This window comes from Montipora foliosa, unplaced genomic scaffold, assembly GCF_036669935.1.
Source record: "Montipora foliosa isolate CH-2021 unplaced genomic scaffold, ASM3666993v2 scaffold_54, whole genome shotgun sequence".
NCBI lineage: Eukaryota > Metazoa > Cnidaria > Anthozoa > Scleractinia > Acroporidae > Montipora > Montipora foliosa.
In genome coordinates, this window is record NW_027179802.1 from 37,501 (window position 1) to 52,500 (window position 15,000).

A 15,000-nucleotide genomic window follows, 5' to 3' on the forward strand; every position below is an offset into this window, starting at 1 on the left:
GTCGTGCCGGATGGACATGAACGGTCCTTTTCAAGTGTATTAAGCTTTGACCAACCTAATTATCATGCACAAAATTATTTGAAGGAAAGCATTTGTCCATATGTCCATGAAACTTAGAACAAAGTATGTAATCGGCGTTCTTCTTAATTTGCCAAAATGTTTTGCATCACATTTTGGGGGTAGGGGGTAGGGGGCGAGGGTAGGGGATGAGAGGTAGGGGTGAAGGCTACAATAGCTGAAACAACCCAAACCTTTGAAAAAATGCTGCTTTGAAGACAACCAAAGGACAAGCCAAGTTTTCTTTTAATACAACGAAGAAAGAAGAGAGAAAGAGAGAGAGAAAATTACTAGAAAGCAGGCGACGAGCGATGCTCAACTTGAAAGAGAGCGACAAGCAAGAGAAAACGGGCGAAATGTAATATCAGTAACAAACAACGAGAGAGCGAGAGAGCGCCCCAAGAAGTCTCTGCATACGAGCCAGAAGGCCTATCAAACTGGAGCTTATCCCGGTTTCCATGGCATGAAGCGACTAGGAGTATTTCTACTCCCCCTCCCCAGCATTAAATTCGCCGGTACCCATTTATACACTTAGTTGGAGAGAGGCACCTTGAGAGTAAAGTGTCTTGCCCAAGAACACATGCAACACAATGTCCCCGACAAGGACCCGAACCCGGACCACTCGATCCGGAGTCGAGCACACCAACCATAAGACACCGCGCCTCCCACAGAACCCCAATAACGAGACGAAATAATTTTGACGAGCAGCGGAAGATTAGGTGATTTCACATCGTTTCTATGCAGAGTACCGCGAAAATGTGCGCTTCGCCTCTTCCTCTCCGGCTCTTCTTTCAACCAATATTATTATTTTTCGTGGCGTTTTTGTTGACGCAGCCTCGACGTTTCTTAAAATACCTAATAAATCCTCGAGTCCATCAATGGACCCAGCCTGTGAACAACATATGTATGTCCTCTTAAAATATGCTCGAAAAGCGTGTTACAAAAATGTGAAATTTATTCACCTTTCTCTTTGAGATAATTAATTACATTCGATGTGAAATTAAAGTCTGAATTTCAATATCTTTAGTCTGATACATATTTGTTTCGATTTTTATGCATGCATTTCTCAGTGGATTTTTTAATTCTCTTTCTTTGAAGAAGAATTTCATCCTGTCGTGGGGACGGGAAAGGGGAGACTCTTACACACGAACACATTCTTATGACCAGGGTCCCGTTTCTCGAAAGTCACGAAAACTTTTCGGGCCCGAAAAGCCATTTGTGAACCTGCCAATCGCTTGTTCAGGAAAGCCGATCTTTTAAAATGTTTTCAAGACAACAAAAAGCAAACTGGCTGTGAAGTTTGACGACTTAAATCCTCTCCGTTCTTGAGATACAGAGGGAATTGTGACACCCGAAAAACGGGCCCCAGAATCGTTGACGTTCCGACCCAATCAACTTTTTGAGCAGTCAATAGCTTTCGGGATGGATTAGAGACCATTGGTCAAGGCCATTTTCTATACATGCAAATTTAATCTTCAAAACTCATTAATAATTCATGAGCGAAACAGCCAATCAGGTCACCGAAAAAAAACCTTACGTGTATGAGCTTTAAAAACAGATAAAATATTCCCCATTGGAATTCTTTATATAAAGCATACTAACAGGCTTAGCTTGTTTTTCTCGTATGCTAATGTTCTCGCACAATACAAACAAAACAACTCGCGGACTTCCTAGCTGTTCTCCAAGAGAACACCCAGAGACATCCTGATTCAGTTCCAAGCATCAATGTGGGAGATACTATGCGAGCTAGGAAGACGCAGCCACTGGTCCATCCACTTCATGATCAACGGGTATTTCAATGACTCTTGCGACTTCCTTGATGCTATTTGATATGACTGCCGTAAGAACAACATTGTCTGTAAATCTTTGATTTAGTATAGCCAAAAGAAGGGAAAAATCGGTAAGTTGGTCAGTCTTCAGGGCTGCATTGCCAGCATCTAGAAAAAAATTCATTTAGCAGATTAAAATTTGCTTTGCACTATGAATATTTTGGCGCCCAACTAAACTGCGCATCACGTGTTACCCTGGTACCAAGCTCCTTCTAATTGAGGAGCGCAGGTAAGATAATCAGCGAGAAAACTGAGGCGACCGACCCATAGGACACCATGTTTAACAATAATCGTCAATTCAGAGAAAATTGGGAATTAACAACATCAAAGCCACTTATCAACTAATTTGCTTTATTCGCTATGCTGGAGCCTGGGCTCAGGCTAACGCGCGCATACCCGAGGCTGCAAAACAATGGCATTTGCCAAAGAAGCTAATTTAAACGCTTGACTCAAAACTTCAATGTTAAGTCAGCAGACCAGTTCTGGACCTATAGCACTTTCAAAAAGACAGCGCGAAAGGCTGCATCGCAAAAAGATGACCAAACCACTGTTGTTCAAAACCGGGAGGACAGCGCAATGTAACTTTTGATTAACCGAGCTTAAATTCACAAAGCGCCTCTATAGTACGAGTCTGTTAATTGTAAATGTTTGGTGTCTTTACCAAGCGTTTTCGTTGTATCGTGGTAAGCTTGGACCAGCGAACAACAAGCTTTGCCAATTTCCACAGCGCCTTCCTAAAAACAAGACACGAAAAGGAGTTAAATAACTTCGTCTCCACTGCCACCAGAAAGTCGATTCATACACAGTTAATCGAGGGACTGGTTATGAAACCTGAAAACCTTCAAAAGCGAGAGCAATGTTGTCGCAATCGATGTCGAATTGACCGTGACAGTGCACAATCTTTTGTTTACGCTTCGCACGGGTTTGCAAATTAGTTGCGTTTATCTTCTTGAGAGAGGGGTGTGTTTGTGCACCGTCAAGGCCAAAAATACAGACAAAAACATGAAACAAAGAGACTTGTCGAGTTTCATAATCATCTCAATGCGTTAACTATGATACATATTAATTGAAGGAGACAGTGCAGCCCAGTGGTTAGGGCGCTTGCCTTGAGATCCGGAGATCCCGGGTTCAAGACACATTCTGAGCACTGGTTGAATTTGTTCCTGGTAGACCATGGTTCAACTTCTCAACTGCACTTGTAAATAGCCAACTAGCTTGCCTCCGGCCAGTTGGGATTCTTAACAGTTGTTGTTGTTGAATGATCGGTTCTGTTGTGATTGTGTTTCATTGGCCCTGAAAAGCTGAAAAGCCCCTATGGGGAGTGGTCAATTAATTATGTATTGTATTGTATTGTATTGTTAATGTAAACAATCTGCTGGCGAAAGTCTGCTTTCTGGATTCGAGTGATGCTGCTTTCTGCACAAGTTTTATCTCTGTCGGGAATTCTTGGTAGCCATGCCTGACAACCAAACCATGAATGAATGAATGTTCATTTGCCACACAAAATAAAAATAACAATTACAAGACCTCATGAAACCCCCCAGGCTTACAAGAGTGGCTCCTTCGTACGCTGATAGGAATCTAAAAAACTTACGCAATGTATGTCCGGCATAACCAACTCAGGTTCTTTTAAACAGAAACCCTAACATAGCTAGATGAGTCAGTTATTGATCGAGGAAGAGTGTTCCAAATTTTAGAACATTGATGAAGAATTGTGAATTGTTCAGTGTTAGTACGACACAAAGAATGAGGTCGATAAACAATGGCCATTCTGGTACCGAAATTATGCATTTGGTAGCTTGTTACAAATAAGCTGACAATTTCTCTGAAAACATCTGGCCCCAGAGGTTTAAAAGTTGGATAGCGCTATCCACCGGATAAATCACTATCCATGGAATAGAGCATTTGGTTTTGCTAGGACTTGCCGGTATATCCACTGGATAGTGATTTACTCGATTATAGCTTTCACGATTCGTCTGGATAGTAAAGTATCACAAGATTTTCATGCAGTCTTAGAAGACAAACATGACCACACTCACACATACGTCTACGAACTCAGGCGATGACAGTTTTGACCGAGTGGCTATTTCTCATTACCTCACCTCATCTCGAGCATTTTCCAGTGCGGACATGTAACACTGTTCAATCTCGTGTACGCAAATTACTTGCTCTCGTAAAAGAACAATGATTAAAGCTTCAAGTGATTTCCAGATAACCTGAAAAAAAATATGAAAGCATAAAAAATTTCCCTGGGGCGGGGCAGGGTGGTACGGATGGAAGGCTTGCTTTTGGTGAGAGCTCGAGGTTAGTTCAATGGGAAGGTTTATTACTGCAGGCCACATCGCGTTTCTGAAAACATTTTAGATAACAAACAATACCTTGGAGGAATGGTGAACCCGAGACCCTTGGGTCCCGACCCCAGGGTCGCGGGTTCAAGGACTAGCTTTGTCGCTGCGTTGTTTCCTTGGACAAGAAATGATCTCGCACTTGTCTGGATAGAGCGGTTTTCAATTGAGTGTCGAAAGTAATTAGCGAATTTCTTTGGTTTATATGATTACTTCACTCAGTGATTGGTTCAAAGTTCTCGCGCCATTTTTTCAACCGATCAGAGGTGAAACCAAAACCAATCGTGGCTCGCGCGTGCACATTTTCCCGCGCTGTGTGTCGGCTACATGTAATTACTTCGAGTTTTGATTGGTTTACTGGATTGTCTCCGTCCTTTTTGATTGGCCAAAGTAATTACTTCGGTTTTGGTTTTACGACACTCATTTGAAAACCGCTCTAATGTAAGAAATTGTCTCTGATAGACACCTGAAAGATTTAGGAGCCTCGAACGGGATTCGAACTCATGACCTCTGCGATACCTGTCACAGTGCAATGCTCTACCATGCAACTGAGCTAGGAAGCTACATAGTTGGGAGAATTTCAATTTGTTGGGTTCATGTGTTCCTGTGAAAGGGCTCTAGGAATGAAAGTTTTTTTTTTTGCTAATTTTTCTTTTTCAAGATTGACTTCTTCCAATGTAAAGTTTTGCCGAATATCAGCGTTGAACAGTATTTGGCAACTCTTTGGTTAATTTTTAATCTGGGATTAGCGTTAATCGGCTTATGAACAACTTGGCCCTGAAAAATTGCTTAAAATTTTTCAGGTAAGTGCGAATATCATTTTTCTCTTTCGTAATAAGTTACGCGTTCAGGTCTCGGTTGTTCAAAAGGTGGATAACGTTATCCACCGGAGAAATCGCTATCCAGCGGATAAATACTAGCAAAACCAATTGAGTTATCCAGTGGATAGTGATTTATCCACTAGATGGCGCTATCCAACCTTCGAACAACTGGGGACTGGTTAGCAGTTGTTTATCTTTTCGTGAGTCTGGAGGTGCAAAGTTTAGGGGGAACTTCGTGACAATTGTCTTTATTCCAAGACAAGACCGAGGTTTAAGTTGAGGAGAAGAGAAAGAGGACACTTCGTGACGCTTATCAAAACGGGCCAGCATCTAATTCCATGCATTTCTGGACACACGGAATGAAAAGGATGTCGGTGACGATGATGTTGATGATAACGATATGGGATCTCTCGGAAGAACGACAGACAAAGGTTGGATTAGTGGTTGCTCCTGAATGTCAACCCTGAGTTTCCTGATTGTTGATATGGCGGGAGTTCAAGCTGCGACTTCGTGCTCCGTCTTCCGATGCTCCGCCAACTGAGCCACCGGTCGACGGTTTCAACTATTGGGTGACTAGAGATGTCATGTGACTTACCTGGCTGCCTTTCATCGCCATAATTAGGCGAACATGAGGAGCAGAGAGGAGTCCTGAGAGAGGGGCTGGTACTTGCTGAGCTAGGAAAAGTACGGACGACATGTTAAAAACAAAAGCAGCGGCGCTTACCTTTTAAGCGTGACATTGCAAATTGAATAGTTAATAGTATCACTGGGATGTTGGGTTGGCGCAGTGGTGCGAGCACTCGTCTCCCACCAATGTGGCCCGGGTTCGATTCCCAGACTCAACGTCATATGTGGGTTGAGTTTGTTGGTTCTCTACTTTGCACCGAGAGGTTTTCTCCGGGTACTCCAGTTACCCCTCTCCTAAAAAACGAACATTTGACTTGATTTGCTTTCATTGTTAAATTCAGTTTGCAGTGTCCCCAATTAGTGCTTCAGCGCTAGAACGACCACTTAAATAAAGGTCCTTCCTTCCTTCCTTCCTTCTTCGACAGTGGCATCGACAAACTCAGAAATGACGCTAAACTGTAATGGTTCATATGTGAATGACTCTGCAAGCCATTTGAATGGAGCTGGATGAATGGGTCAATTTTCTTGAGAAACTGCGATGATGCGTCGGTGGGGAAGTGAAACAAAGACATGGGTTTAGAGCGAGTTACAATTGAGTGTCGTAAAACCAAAACCAAAGTAATTACTTTGGCCAATCAAAAAGCACGGAGACAATCCAGTAAACCAATCAAAACTCGAAGTAGTTACACTTAGCCGACACAAAGCGCGGGAAAATGTGCACGCGCGAGCTACGATTGGTTTTGGTTTCACCTCTGATTGGTTGAAAAAGTAGCGCGAGAATTTGAACCAATCACTCAGTGAAGTAATGCAAAACGTTAACCAAAGTAATTCTCTAATTACTTTCGACACTCAATTGAAAACCACTCTATCAACTGAGTTGATATCATGATAAATTGAGCACCGTAAATGATCGCAGACGTCCGCGAAGGAAAAAGCATAGAAACCAGTCGGTCGACACTTCAACCTTATTAATCTTTCTAGCCAACACATGGTAATCAGTGGCCTTTCCCTGCACCAGGGACTCACGGAAAGCCGAAAAAAAATGCTAAACAAAGATTTATTTTTCCAATCGGCTCAATCACTCCCCACGGAGTGATTTCATGATTCTTGTTAACCACGTTGCTATATCCCCAGCAATAACGTAGCTCCATCTTTCACTAAATAAAACGCTAACAATCCGTAAGTCTCTGACGAAGCCGAAGGGTTAACGTTCGAAACTGGTCAGCTTTCAAATTCTCCTAAGGTGGTTAATTTACAAGAACAATTTGCAATATCAACCCAATATCAATATACAAGACCAACCCAATACATCAACCCAGTTGTGCATTTGAGACCTGATTAAGATTGCCTTCTTGTCTCGTAGGTAAAGTATATTTCATGTGATCCGCAGGTAAAATACATGATATCTCGTGTCATATAGTATTCTCTCACAGACGGCCGTCGGAAATTGTCATAACAGGCTCCAAAATAATAAAACTAGCCTCAAGCGGCTTTCTTTATCTTTAAACCTTGTACCTTTTAAACGCCTCCACAGTTTGGTAAGCTTGTCAAGTATTCCACGGTCTTTTCCTAAACAATTTGAATTCAGAAGTTCAACTCCACAAGAAGTTCTGCAAACTAGAAAAATGACAGATAATCAATCTTGCAATATAATCTTGTATGGAGGAGCATGGCTAGCGTAGAGGTGAGAGTACTCGTTTCCAACTTATGTGGCCCAGGTTCAAGTAATCTGTTGGTTCACTATTCCAAACCCAATCTCGACCCCAGAGCTCTTCTAATGACCGAGGAAGAGAAGAGCTCTGGGGAACCCTGAGACAAAGTGTCTTCTCATTGGTTTTCATGAAGAGCAATCAAAAGCGTCTCTAATTGGTGCATTCATGTTTGCACGAGGGGTGAGCAGGCGCCGTAAAGTTCAAATTGCCAATTTTTGGCTATAAGAACCCTAGGGCACATGCTCTCCTACACAGAGCTTCCCAGAGCCTTGGGTCAATCCGAGGCTCTGGTGACGAAAATGCTCCAAACCGAGAGGTGTTTCTCCGGGCAATCGAGTTTTCTGCTCTCCTCAAAAACCAATGTTTGATTTGATTTGCGATAAATTGATTTGATGTTCATTGTACGCAGTTAGTGTCTCAGCGCTACAAGATTTAACACTTGGGTCGAGTCGGAACTAAAAAAAAAGATAAGCACACACCTAGAATGAAAGCTAGTTCCACCGTTACTTGTCCAATTAAAGTCATATCCTTTGTGTAGATCTGACTCTGAAACACAAACAAACTTCAATTGCTACAACTCAATGCAAACGTATAGCATGCCAAAAGGATTTTACATGTTTTCGTTTTCTCAATGTCTACAATTGTGTCCAAAAAAGTGGCCTTCAAGTACGAAAGTTTTCCATCTATTTACAACTAGGGCGGCAGGTCAGTAGGTAGTTTATTTAATACACACTTAGGCAGCCTATGGGAATAATCATGAATTTGTAAGGTTTAATTGCACAACATTTTGGTAATGGACTGACGCGAGCAAAAATTGACCACATGTTCAGATGTTCTGAGTCTGCAATATTTTGTTCCCTAACTTAAACGCATGCACTTATTGCACGTCACTTTTCAAAATTTGACTGCAAACACTAGTCAGTTGTAGTTGGCTACTAAATAAAGTGCTTTAGATTCTAGGACAAAAACAACTACGAGTACGAGATTTTCTCATAGAACAACAGTGAGCGCGCGCAAACCAGCGTCATTTTGGCGCGGGAAAAATGTGATGCCGTCGCCTGTGAAAACAAGTCACCAACACGGTAGCAGTTTTGGCATTTTTCGATCAGCAAAAAGGCACAGTTACCAGCAATAAGAATAACTGAGCAACCTATACTGCTAACAAAGAGTAAGATTAATCGTACGGGTTATAAATTTTCCAAGTAGTTCAAAACTCACACTCGTTCTCGTCCTCGTCCTAGAATCTAAAAGTCTCTAATGGCTGGGCTACCGAGGTGGTGAGGTCACTTGCCTCCAAACGTGGCCCAGGTTTGATTCCCAGATTCGGGCGCCATATGTGGGTTGAGTTTGTTGATTCCTGGAGGTTTTTCTACGGCAGCGCTAGCAGACCTCAACTGATACTCAAATAAAGTTCATTACTGTTATTAACTTGACCTCAGTAATTTGATAGAGAAGCTGGCGCTTGGGGTGTCAATCGTGAAAGCGGAGAGCGTTTGACAAGAGGCTACAGCCTGGCACAGAGTTAAATTACTTGTACTACTTTTTATACTTCGATATCACAACTTTCTAGCGTTATTTGCATCACCTTATCCGAAAGAAGGCTTTCAACCGAACAAACTGCTTCCACCACTTGGCTTGTATTTTCTGAACGTAACAAAAAAAGGAATTAATATTGAACAAATACTCAGGTTGCGTGCACCGGGAGAAACATTCCTGGGGAAACGCCAAAGGTTAAATTTCGGCTTCGTTTTTTTGCGTTTCAGTCACAAATCCCAATCAAGCTTGTAAAGAACACGCGTAAAGTTAATCAAAGCGCATATGTGGCATGGATGTGCTGTGGCCGAATCATCTTTTATAGCGCAAGCGCGAAGTTTAAGCTAAAGTGCATAAGTGTCATTGAACGAAAATGTCGTCGTGGAAAGTAAGCACGAATATGGTGTCTAATAAGCTCAACCACATAGAAATACACACACCGTTCGCGGTAGACCCACACTAAAAGACGTCGAGCGTTTACGGGACAGGTCGGTCCGTGAACTTAACGAGAGATCACTTTACGAGTGAATATAACGAGAATCATTGCCATCACTCCAACCTAAATAATAAATAATAATCTAGCGGACATCTCTACGGTACATCTTTTTCTTTGTGTTTCATTTGACGGTCCAGGACATTAGGACAGCCCGAGTTCACGCAGATATGCGTCTAGTTTGATTACAATCAATATTAATGGTACAATTACCATCTGATGACTGCTGAGCAAGAAGTTTGGATTGTTCCGACAGGGCTGCCTGAAATTTTGAAACAACACATATGGCGTTAATTTAAGACAAAACTCAGGAAGTTGCCCCAGAGATGGAGGAGAGAAGATGAGTGCTTACATATTTCGAATTCAAGAGCGCTGGACTTTGGGAATGGTCGTGGGCTAAGCTCAAAACCCGCCCAGGCGGTCTTTGTCATAATGGATTTGTAAGGGGAAGGAAAGGAACTTTATTTAAGTGTCTAGTCGTTCTAGCGCTGGAGCACTAATTGGGGACACTGTAAACTGAAATTAACAATTAACGCAAATCAAGTCAAATGTTGGTTTTTGAGAGAGGAAACCGGAGTACCCAGAGAAAACCTCTCGGTGCAGAGTAGAGAACTAACAAACTCAACCCACATATGATGCAGAAACTGGAAATCGAACCCGGGCCACACTGGTGGGAGGCGAGTGCTCTCACCACTGCGCCATCCCTGCACCCCTTAATTACATTTTTCTTCTTTTATTTTTTTAACTTACGTGATAAGCGACCATGCTTTCAACATCAACAAAAAGAAACTATTTGCACACAGAGGCCAACTGTAGTGCTAGGGAACCTCAATAGCTTCTTTTGTTATTACGGCCGGGTTTAGCGCCACTCCAACCCCGTTCCCCCGTTGCATGCACAACTTGTTCCCACTAATACTGATACTCATTTTACCGACTTCACATGGACAAAAAGCCGATGAACTTCGGGGTGCACGTTCTGGGATTCGAACCTGGAACACTGGAATACGCTGCACTACGCAAAGATAACTGATGAATAATATTTTTAAAAGGCTTTAAAATACAAAGCAATGTACAGTGTATGGCGGTTTTTGTCAAATTGAAGCTTAATTATCTCTTAAAAATGCATGGTTAACCCAATTTTCTACCAAGAGTACTTACTAAGATCTACTTTCTCCGGATAGTTTTAAACCGCGCAAAAATATCACTGTATTGGTAAGCATCACCGATAGGAAACCCGAGTATCTCGAGATGCGCAGAATGTATGCCCAATAACAATAGTAGGCACCGTCCTTAATTCCCGAAGAATTAGACCGGAGCACTATTCTTTGTTTAGCGGCACTAAGATGGCGCACCGCACGACGTCTTGTAGAACCAAAAGATAGAGGGAAATGCGATGGTGCTTGAATGAAGAAAATTCACTGAACAAACGTTTACAAACCTGTAGAGCTTTGATTATCATGATAGGGTTATCACTTTGTGCAGCAAGTTTGCCACAACAGGAGGATTTAGCTGTTGGAGTATCTTTCTCATCTGATTGTCCTTCCTTTGATAAAGATTCAATGGCACTGTTCTGTTCCTTGGATTTCGAGCACAGGATAGAGTTTGCGATTTTGTTGAACTGTGCAAAAAGTTCTTCATCCACAATATCTAAAACGCAAACGCAAACACGCGTTACAAGCATGCGATGCGCAATAGGATATGTTAAAGTTACTCACTCCGTGAGCTTGCACATGCTTGGCACCGAGGCTTCCAGTTAAATTGTTTTAATGCTAACCACAATCTTGGACAAAACTCTTTAGTCCGAAAAATTCTAACTTAAGCATCATTTGACATGCACTTACAAAGTATATTGGTCCTTCCCCCCTCCCCCCAAACCAATGTTGACAATAAGATTCAAAATATACTGTGACAGCTTTTGCCCGTTTTTAACCAACATTGGTGGGAGGGGGTAAAGTGGGAAGAAGTTAATTAACCTTTATCACACAGACAAATTAGCGCGTCACATTTTCCCAACGAGTTTTGTCCAAGATTGTAGCAGCGTTGTTTCCATTCACAGGCCATGTTTATATCCAATTTAAATAACGTGTAGTTTTTTTTCACCCGTTTCTGGTCTAAGAGCATTTACTTCTTGGAGGAAAACCATCCGCAACCTCTCTGTGTGTTTTGCTGTTTTTTTCCACTCTTGCACCCCTTTTTAAGCTGTCCATATTGTTGAAAACAAGTAATGATTTGAAACAGAAGCGCGTGACCTCGAAGCGTGTAACTTGCAACTCTTTTCCTTGGAACAAAGCTGGGGATTTCAAGGCACCATTTTTATGCCCAAATATGGACAAAACTAAGAGCGCTTTCCATTTGACAGAACTGACCGACCAGACCGGGCATTTGGAAGGACTAACTCTACAACGCTTTCAAATTAACACCCTTGGAGGATGATATATACTCCTCCAAAGAATGCGAGGGATTATCATGCAAGTGTTCCTTCAAATTGTTGCATTTTCTTTGCAAATTATTGGGTCTGACTGGCCAGTTCTGACAAAAGGAGAGCGCCCTAAGATTGAAGCTGCATGCGCGGGAAAATGCACGAGCTACGTTACATCCAAATAAGTGAATTTTTAAACTCAAATAAGGGAATGTTAAACTCAAAAGCCCCAGCTCTGAACCAGAGTTAAATGCTTCAAAGTCACGAGCTTCTGTTTGAAATGACTCTTTAAGACCAGAGCAAGATTTTAACTTGAGGCCAGCAAAAACGATATTTCCCCAAAAACATTATTTGTGTACATCGAAAACAGGCACAACGCCAAAACCTGAAGATATGTTAGGTCTAACAGAGGACACCTCATTTTAACATATATAATTTTTAACTCTCTCACTTGGAAATGACGTATTGATCCAGTCTGTAATTTTATCTTTGACAAGTCGTGTTGTAATATTTGCTGCTGTCGAGATTACCTGTCAAAAAATACGCATCAATCAAAAGAGAGGCCGGCCCAGAACTGAAGTGAAAAGGATAGTGTTTGATTCTTAATTGTCACTTGAACCTAATTTAAAGGCTCAACTCCCACGAGTCTCGCGAAGAACACGAGAAGAGAATCCGAACTAGTAATCGGAAGATCGTAGGTCTCGGATTTTTTTCCGAGCATCCCCGAGTTACCTTCGCAAAAAGATGCATTTCTTCAATCATTCACGGGGGTTAAAAGTTCATCATCTTCACTATAATTGCGAGAATGCACTATCGAGACAATTTCAGTAACGCAGGACAAAGATCATAAATTATTCGTATACTCAGTATTGGACTGGAACTAGCTTGCAATGGAGTCTAATGCGGGGGAATCTTTTCACATGCAAATACTTTTTAATATATTCCCCCGCATTAGCCTCCATTGCAAGCTTGTTCCAGTCCAATACTGAGAATACGAATATGGTCTATTGACATATGAACTAAGGGCCTCTTCACACGATCCCGGTTGACCAGGCTGCAGGCTCGGTTACCGGGATGAAATTGGTTTCTGTTCATATGGCGACTTTCAGCCCCATGTGGTGACGCAACCATTCAGGTGTGAAATCTAACGAACAAGCCCGGCAAAAATTTCTCCTCTTTCTTTGTTTAAGCAATTACAAATTCCTTTTGACTTTACGTTTAACTATCAAATAAAACTATTCAGAGCTTCGTCATCGAAGAAAAGAAAGGTAAAAAAAAAAAAAAATCGGTTTTGTTCGTTTTATCACGAAAATGCACTGTATTATTTTCATCCTGGTATACGTAACCGGGTAGAAGTGTTCATATGGGCAAATTACCAGCCCGCTTACGGAGATTCCGATACTGTGAAAAAATCGGCAACTAGGTACAATCGCACATAGGCAGTGGCAGCCTTCACTGTTGATTTGCATCGGGTTAAAATTGCACCCTCCCATTTCTAACGCTGACTCAATAGAGATAGCGCCGGTTTCCAACCAAAGGAACAAGTGATTTGTAAACCCTACCTTGAGATTCATGTCCTCTGGACAAAGATTCTCAAACACATTACAGATTTTCGTCTTCGACTTCCTGCAGAAAAACCAGCGTATCAGAGTGTACCAAGTCGTTTCTCTCCAGTGGGTAGTGAGTTTAATGTACTTCCACAATTTGGCTTTGCGAAAAATAGGGCGAGACCAAAAGGAAGGGGGAGGTTGAGGTGAAGGAACGAAACCCTTACCCATGATCCCCCCTTTTTTTGTCTCGCCCCACTTTTCGTACGGCCAGAACATCGAAAATCTTGCATGTTCCCCACGGAAACGCTTCCTACGGAGGCTACAAAGACATTTTGCTTCGTCACAGGTTCTCAAATAAAGTAAGTAAAGGTTGGTCCATCGCAACAATTTTTTTGACGTTTTATTTCCAAAAAAAGTAATCGTATTTCCACAAATTTGAAAACCTCAGCCATTTGTTGACTGCAAGAATAAGTATTTGTGCGACAGACTATAATGTACCTCGAGAATTAACTAAGAAATTACATGATACTAACTCCATGGTCTCCAAGGCAATTTTCACACCATCGTCTGTTACAGCATGAATAATCTTCAGAACATCAGGCCTGCATTTTCCCTAAAAGTTAGAAAAGATTAGTTGTTTTTTTGTCACCGTTTTGACAAAAACGTTTTTACATGTTCAGCAAGTACCACAGATGGTTTACGCCTCAAAACCCATTAAGCTCGAAATCATCTGGAGCCACGTCGCCGAAGAACGTAGCATTCGTTTCACTATCTTCCCTATTCGTGTGGGACATCGTATGAGCGCAAAATAGGCCTTTTTCGATATATTAAAATTCAGCTTGAAAGAGAGGTTTAGAGGGCAAAGACAAAGGAAAGCGGATAATATGCAAATATTTTTCACATTCATTCCAACGTATTTCTACTGTTTTATCCTCACTGCCTCACTATCAAGCTCCATATTTGATATTTCGAAAATGGCCTATTGCTGTCATTTTTACCTTCGCTTGATCAATTTTGACATTGTTGGAAAACTCGACCTCCAAGAATTCCTGGATTCTTTGACTTCCTTTGTCCAGTACGGATGGAATAATGCTTCCTTTGATGTGTGATATAATGTTGCTGCAAAGTCTGAGTAAACCAAACACACAAGGGGTTCACTTTCACAATTTTGACAAAACGGACTTACGTCACCTCAAAATTTAACTTTGCACCATCGTAAGTCTTTCGCGATTAGTCCATCTCGTTGACGTGGTACAAAGAGGATATTACATGGCCGCGCGGAGATATGAACTTTCTCTTCGAGTGTCGAAAAATATTTCACGAGTGAGCGCAGCGAAGGAGTGAAATACTTTTCAACACGAGAAGAGAACTTTCGTATCTCCAAGCGGCCATGTAATATTCTATTAATTATATAAACACCAATGAAATACTAAATCATTCACGAAAAGCATCGAAAGGCGCAATTGTTATATGTAACCATAGCAACAGTGATCTTTTCACGTGTGAAAATAACATGTTTTGTTTACGAGTGAAGATATCATGTTTTCCCGCGAAAGCTCACTTGGTATTTTATTGGTGTTTATACAATAAAATGTTATACTGACGAAGTATCCA

General features: G+C 41.6%; 1 protein-coding gene across 1 annotated transcript in view; it reads right to left on the bottom strand.

Moving 5' to 3' along the window:
• Nucleotides 1-995: 995 nt before the first annotated feature.
• Nucleotides 996-15,000, bottom strand: part of LOC137990069 (codanin-1-like) — a 33,154-nt gene continuing 19,149 nt past the window's right edge. The window contains exons 23-35 of the mRNA XM_068835613.1: nt 14,385-14,514; nt 13,920-13,999; nt 13,399-13,462; nt 12,288-12,366; nt 10,856-11,064; nt 9,631-9,679; nt 8,977-9,035; nt 7,871-7,937; nt 7,195-7,296; nt 5,648-5,727; nt 3,989-4,102; nt 2,548-2,620; nt 996-1,994 (exon numbers count right to left, since the gene is read on the bottom strand). Coding sequence (XP_068691714.1) covers nt 1,804-1,994; nt 2,548-2,620; nt 3,989-4,102; nt 5,648-5,727; nt 7,195-7,296; nt 7,871-7,937; nt 8,977-9,035; nt 9,631-9,679; nt 10,856-11,064; nt 12,288-12,366; nt 13,399-13,462; nt 13,920-13,999; nt 14,385-14,514 — 1,297 coding nt within the window. The 3' untranslated portion in view covers nt 996-1,803. The remainder of the gene's footprint in view (nt 1,995-2,547; nt 2,621-3,988; nt 4,103-5,647; nt 5,728-7,194; nt 7,297-7,870; nt 7,938-8,976; nt 9,036-9,630; nt 9,680-10,855; nt 11,065-12,287; nt 12,367-13,398; nt 13,463-13,919; nt 14,000-14,384; nt 14,515-15,000) is intronic.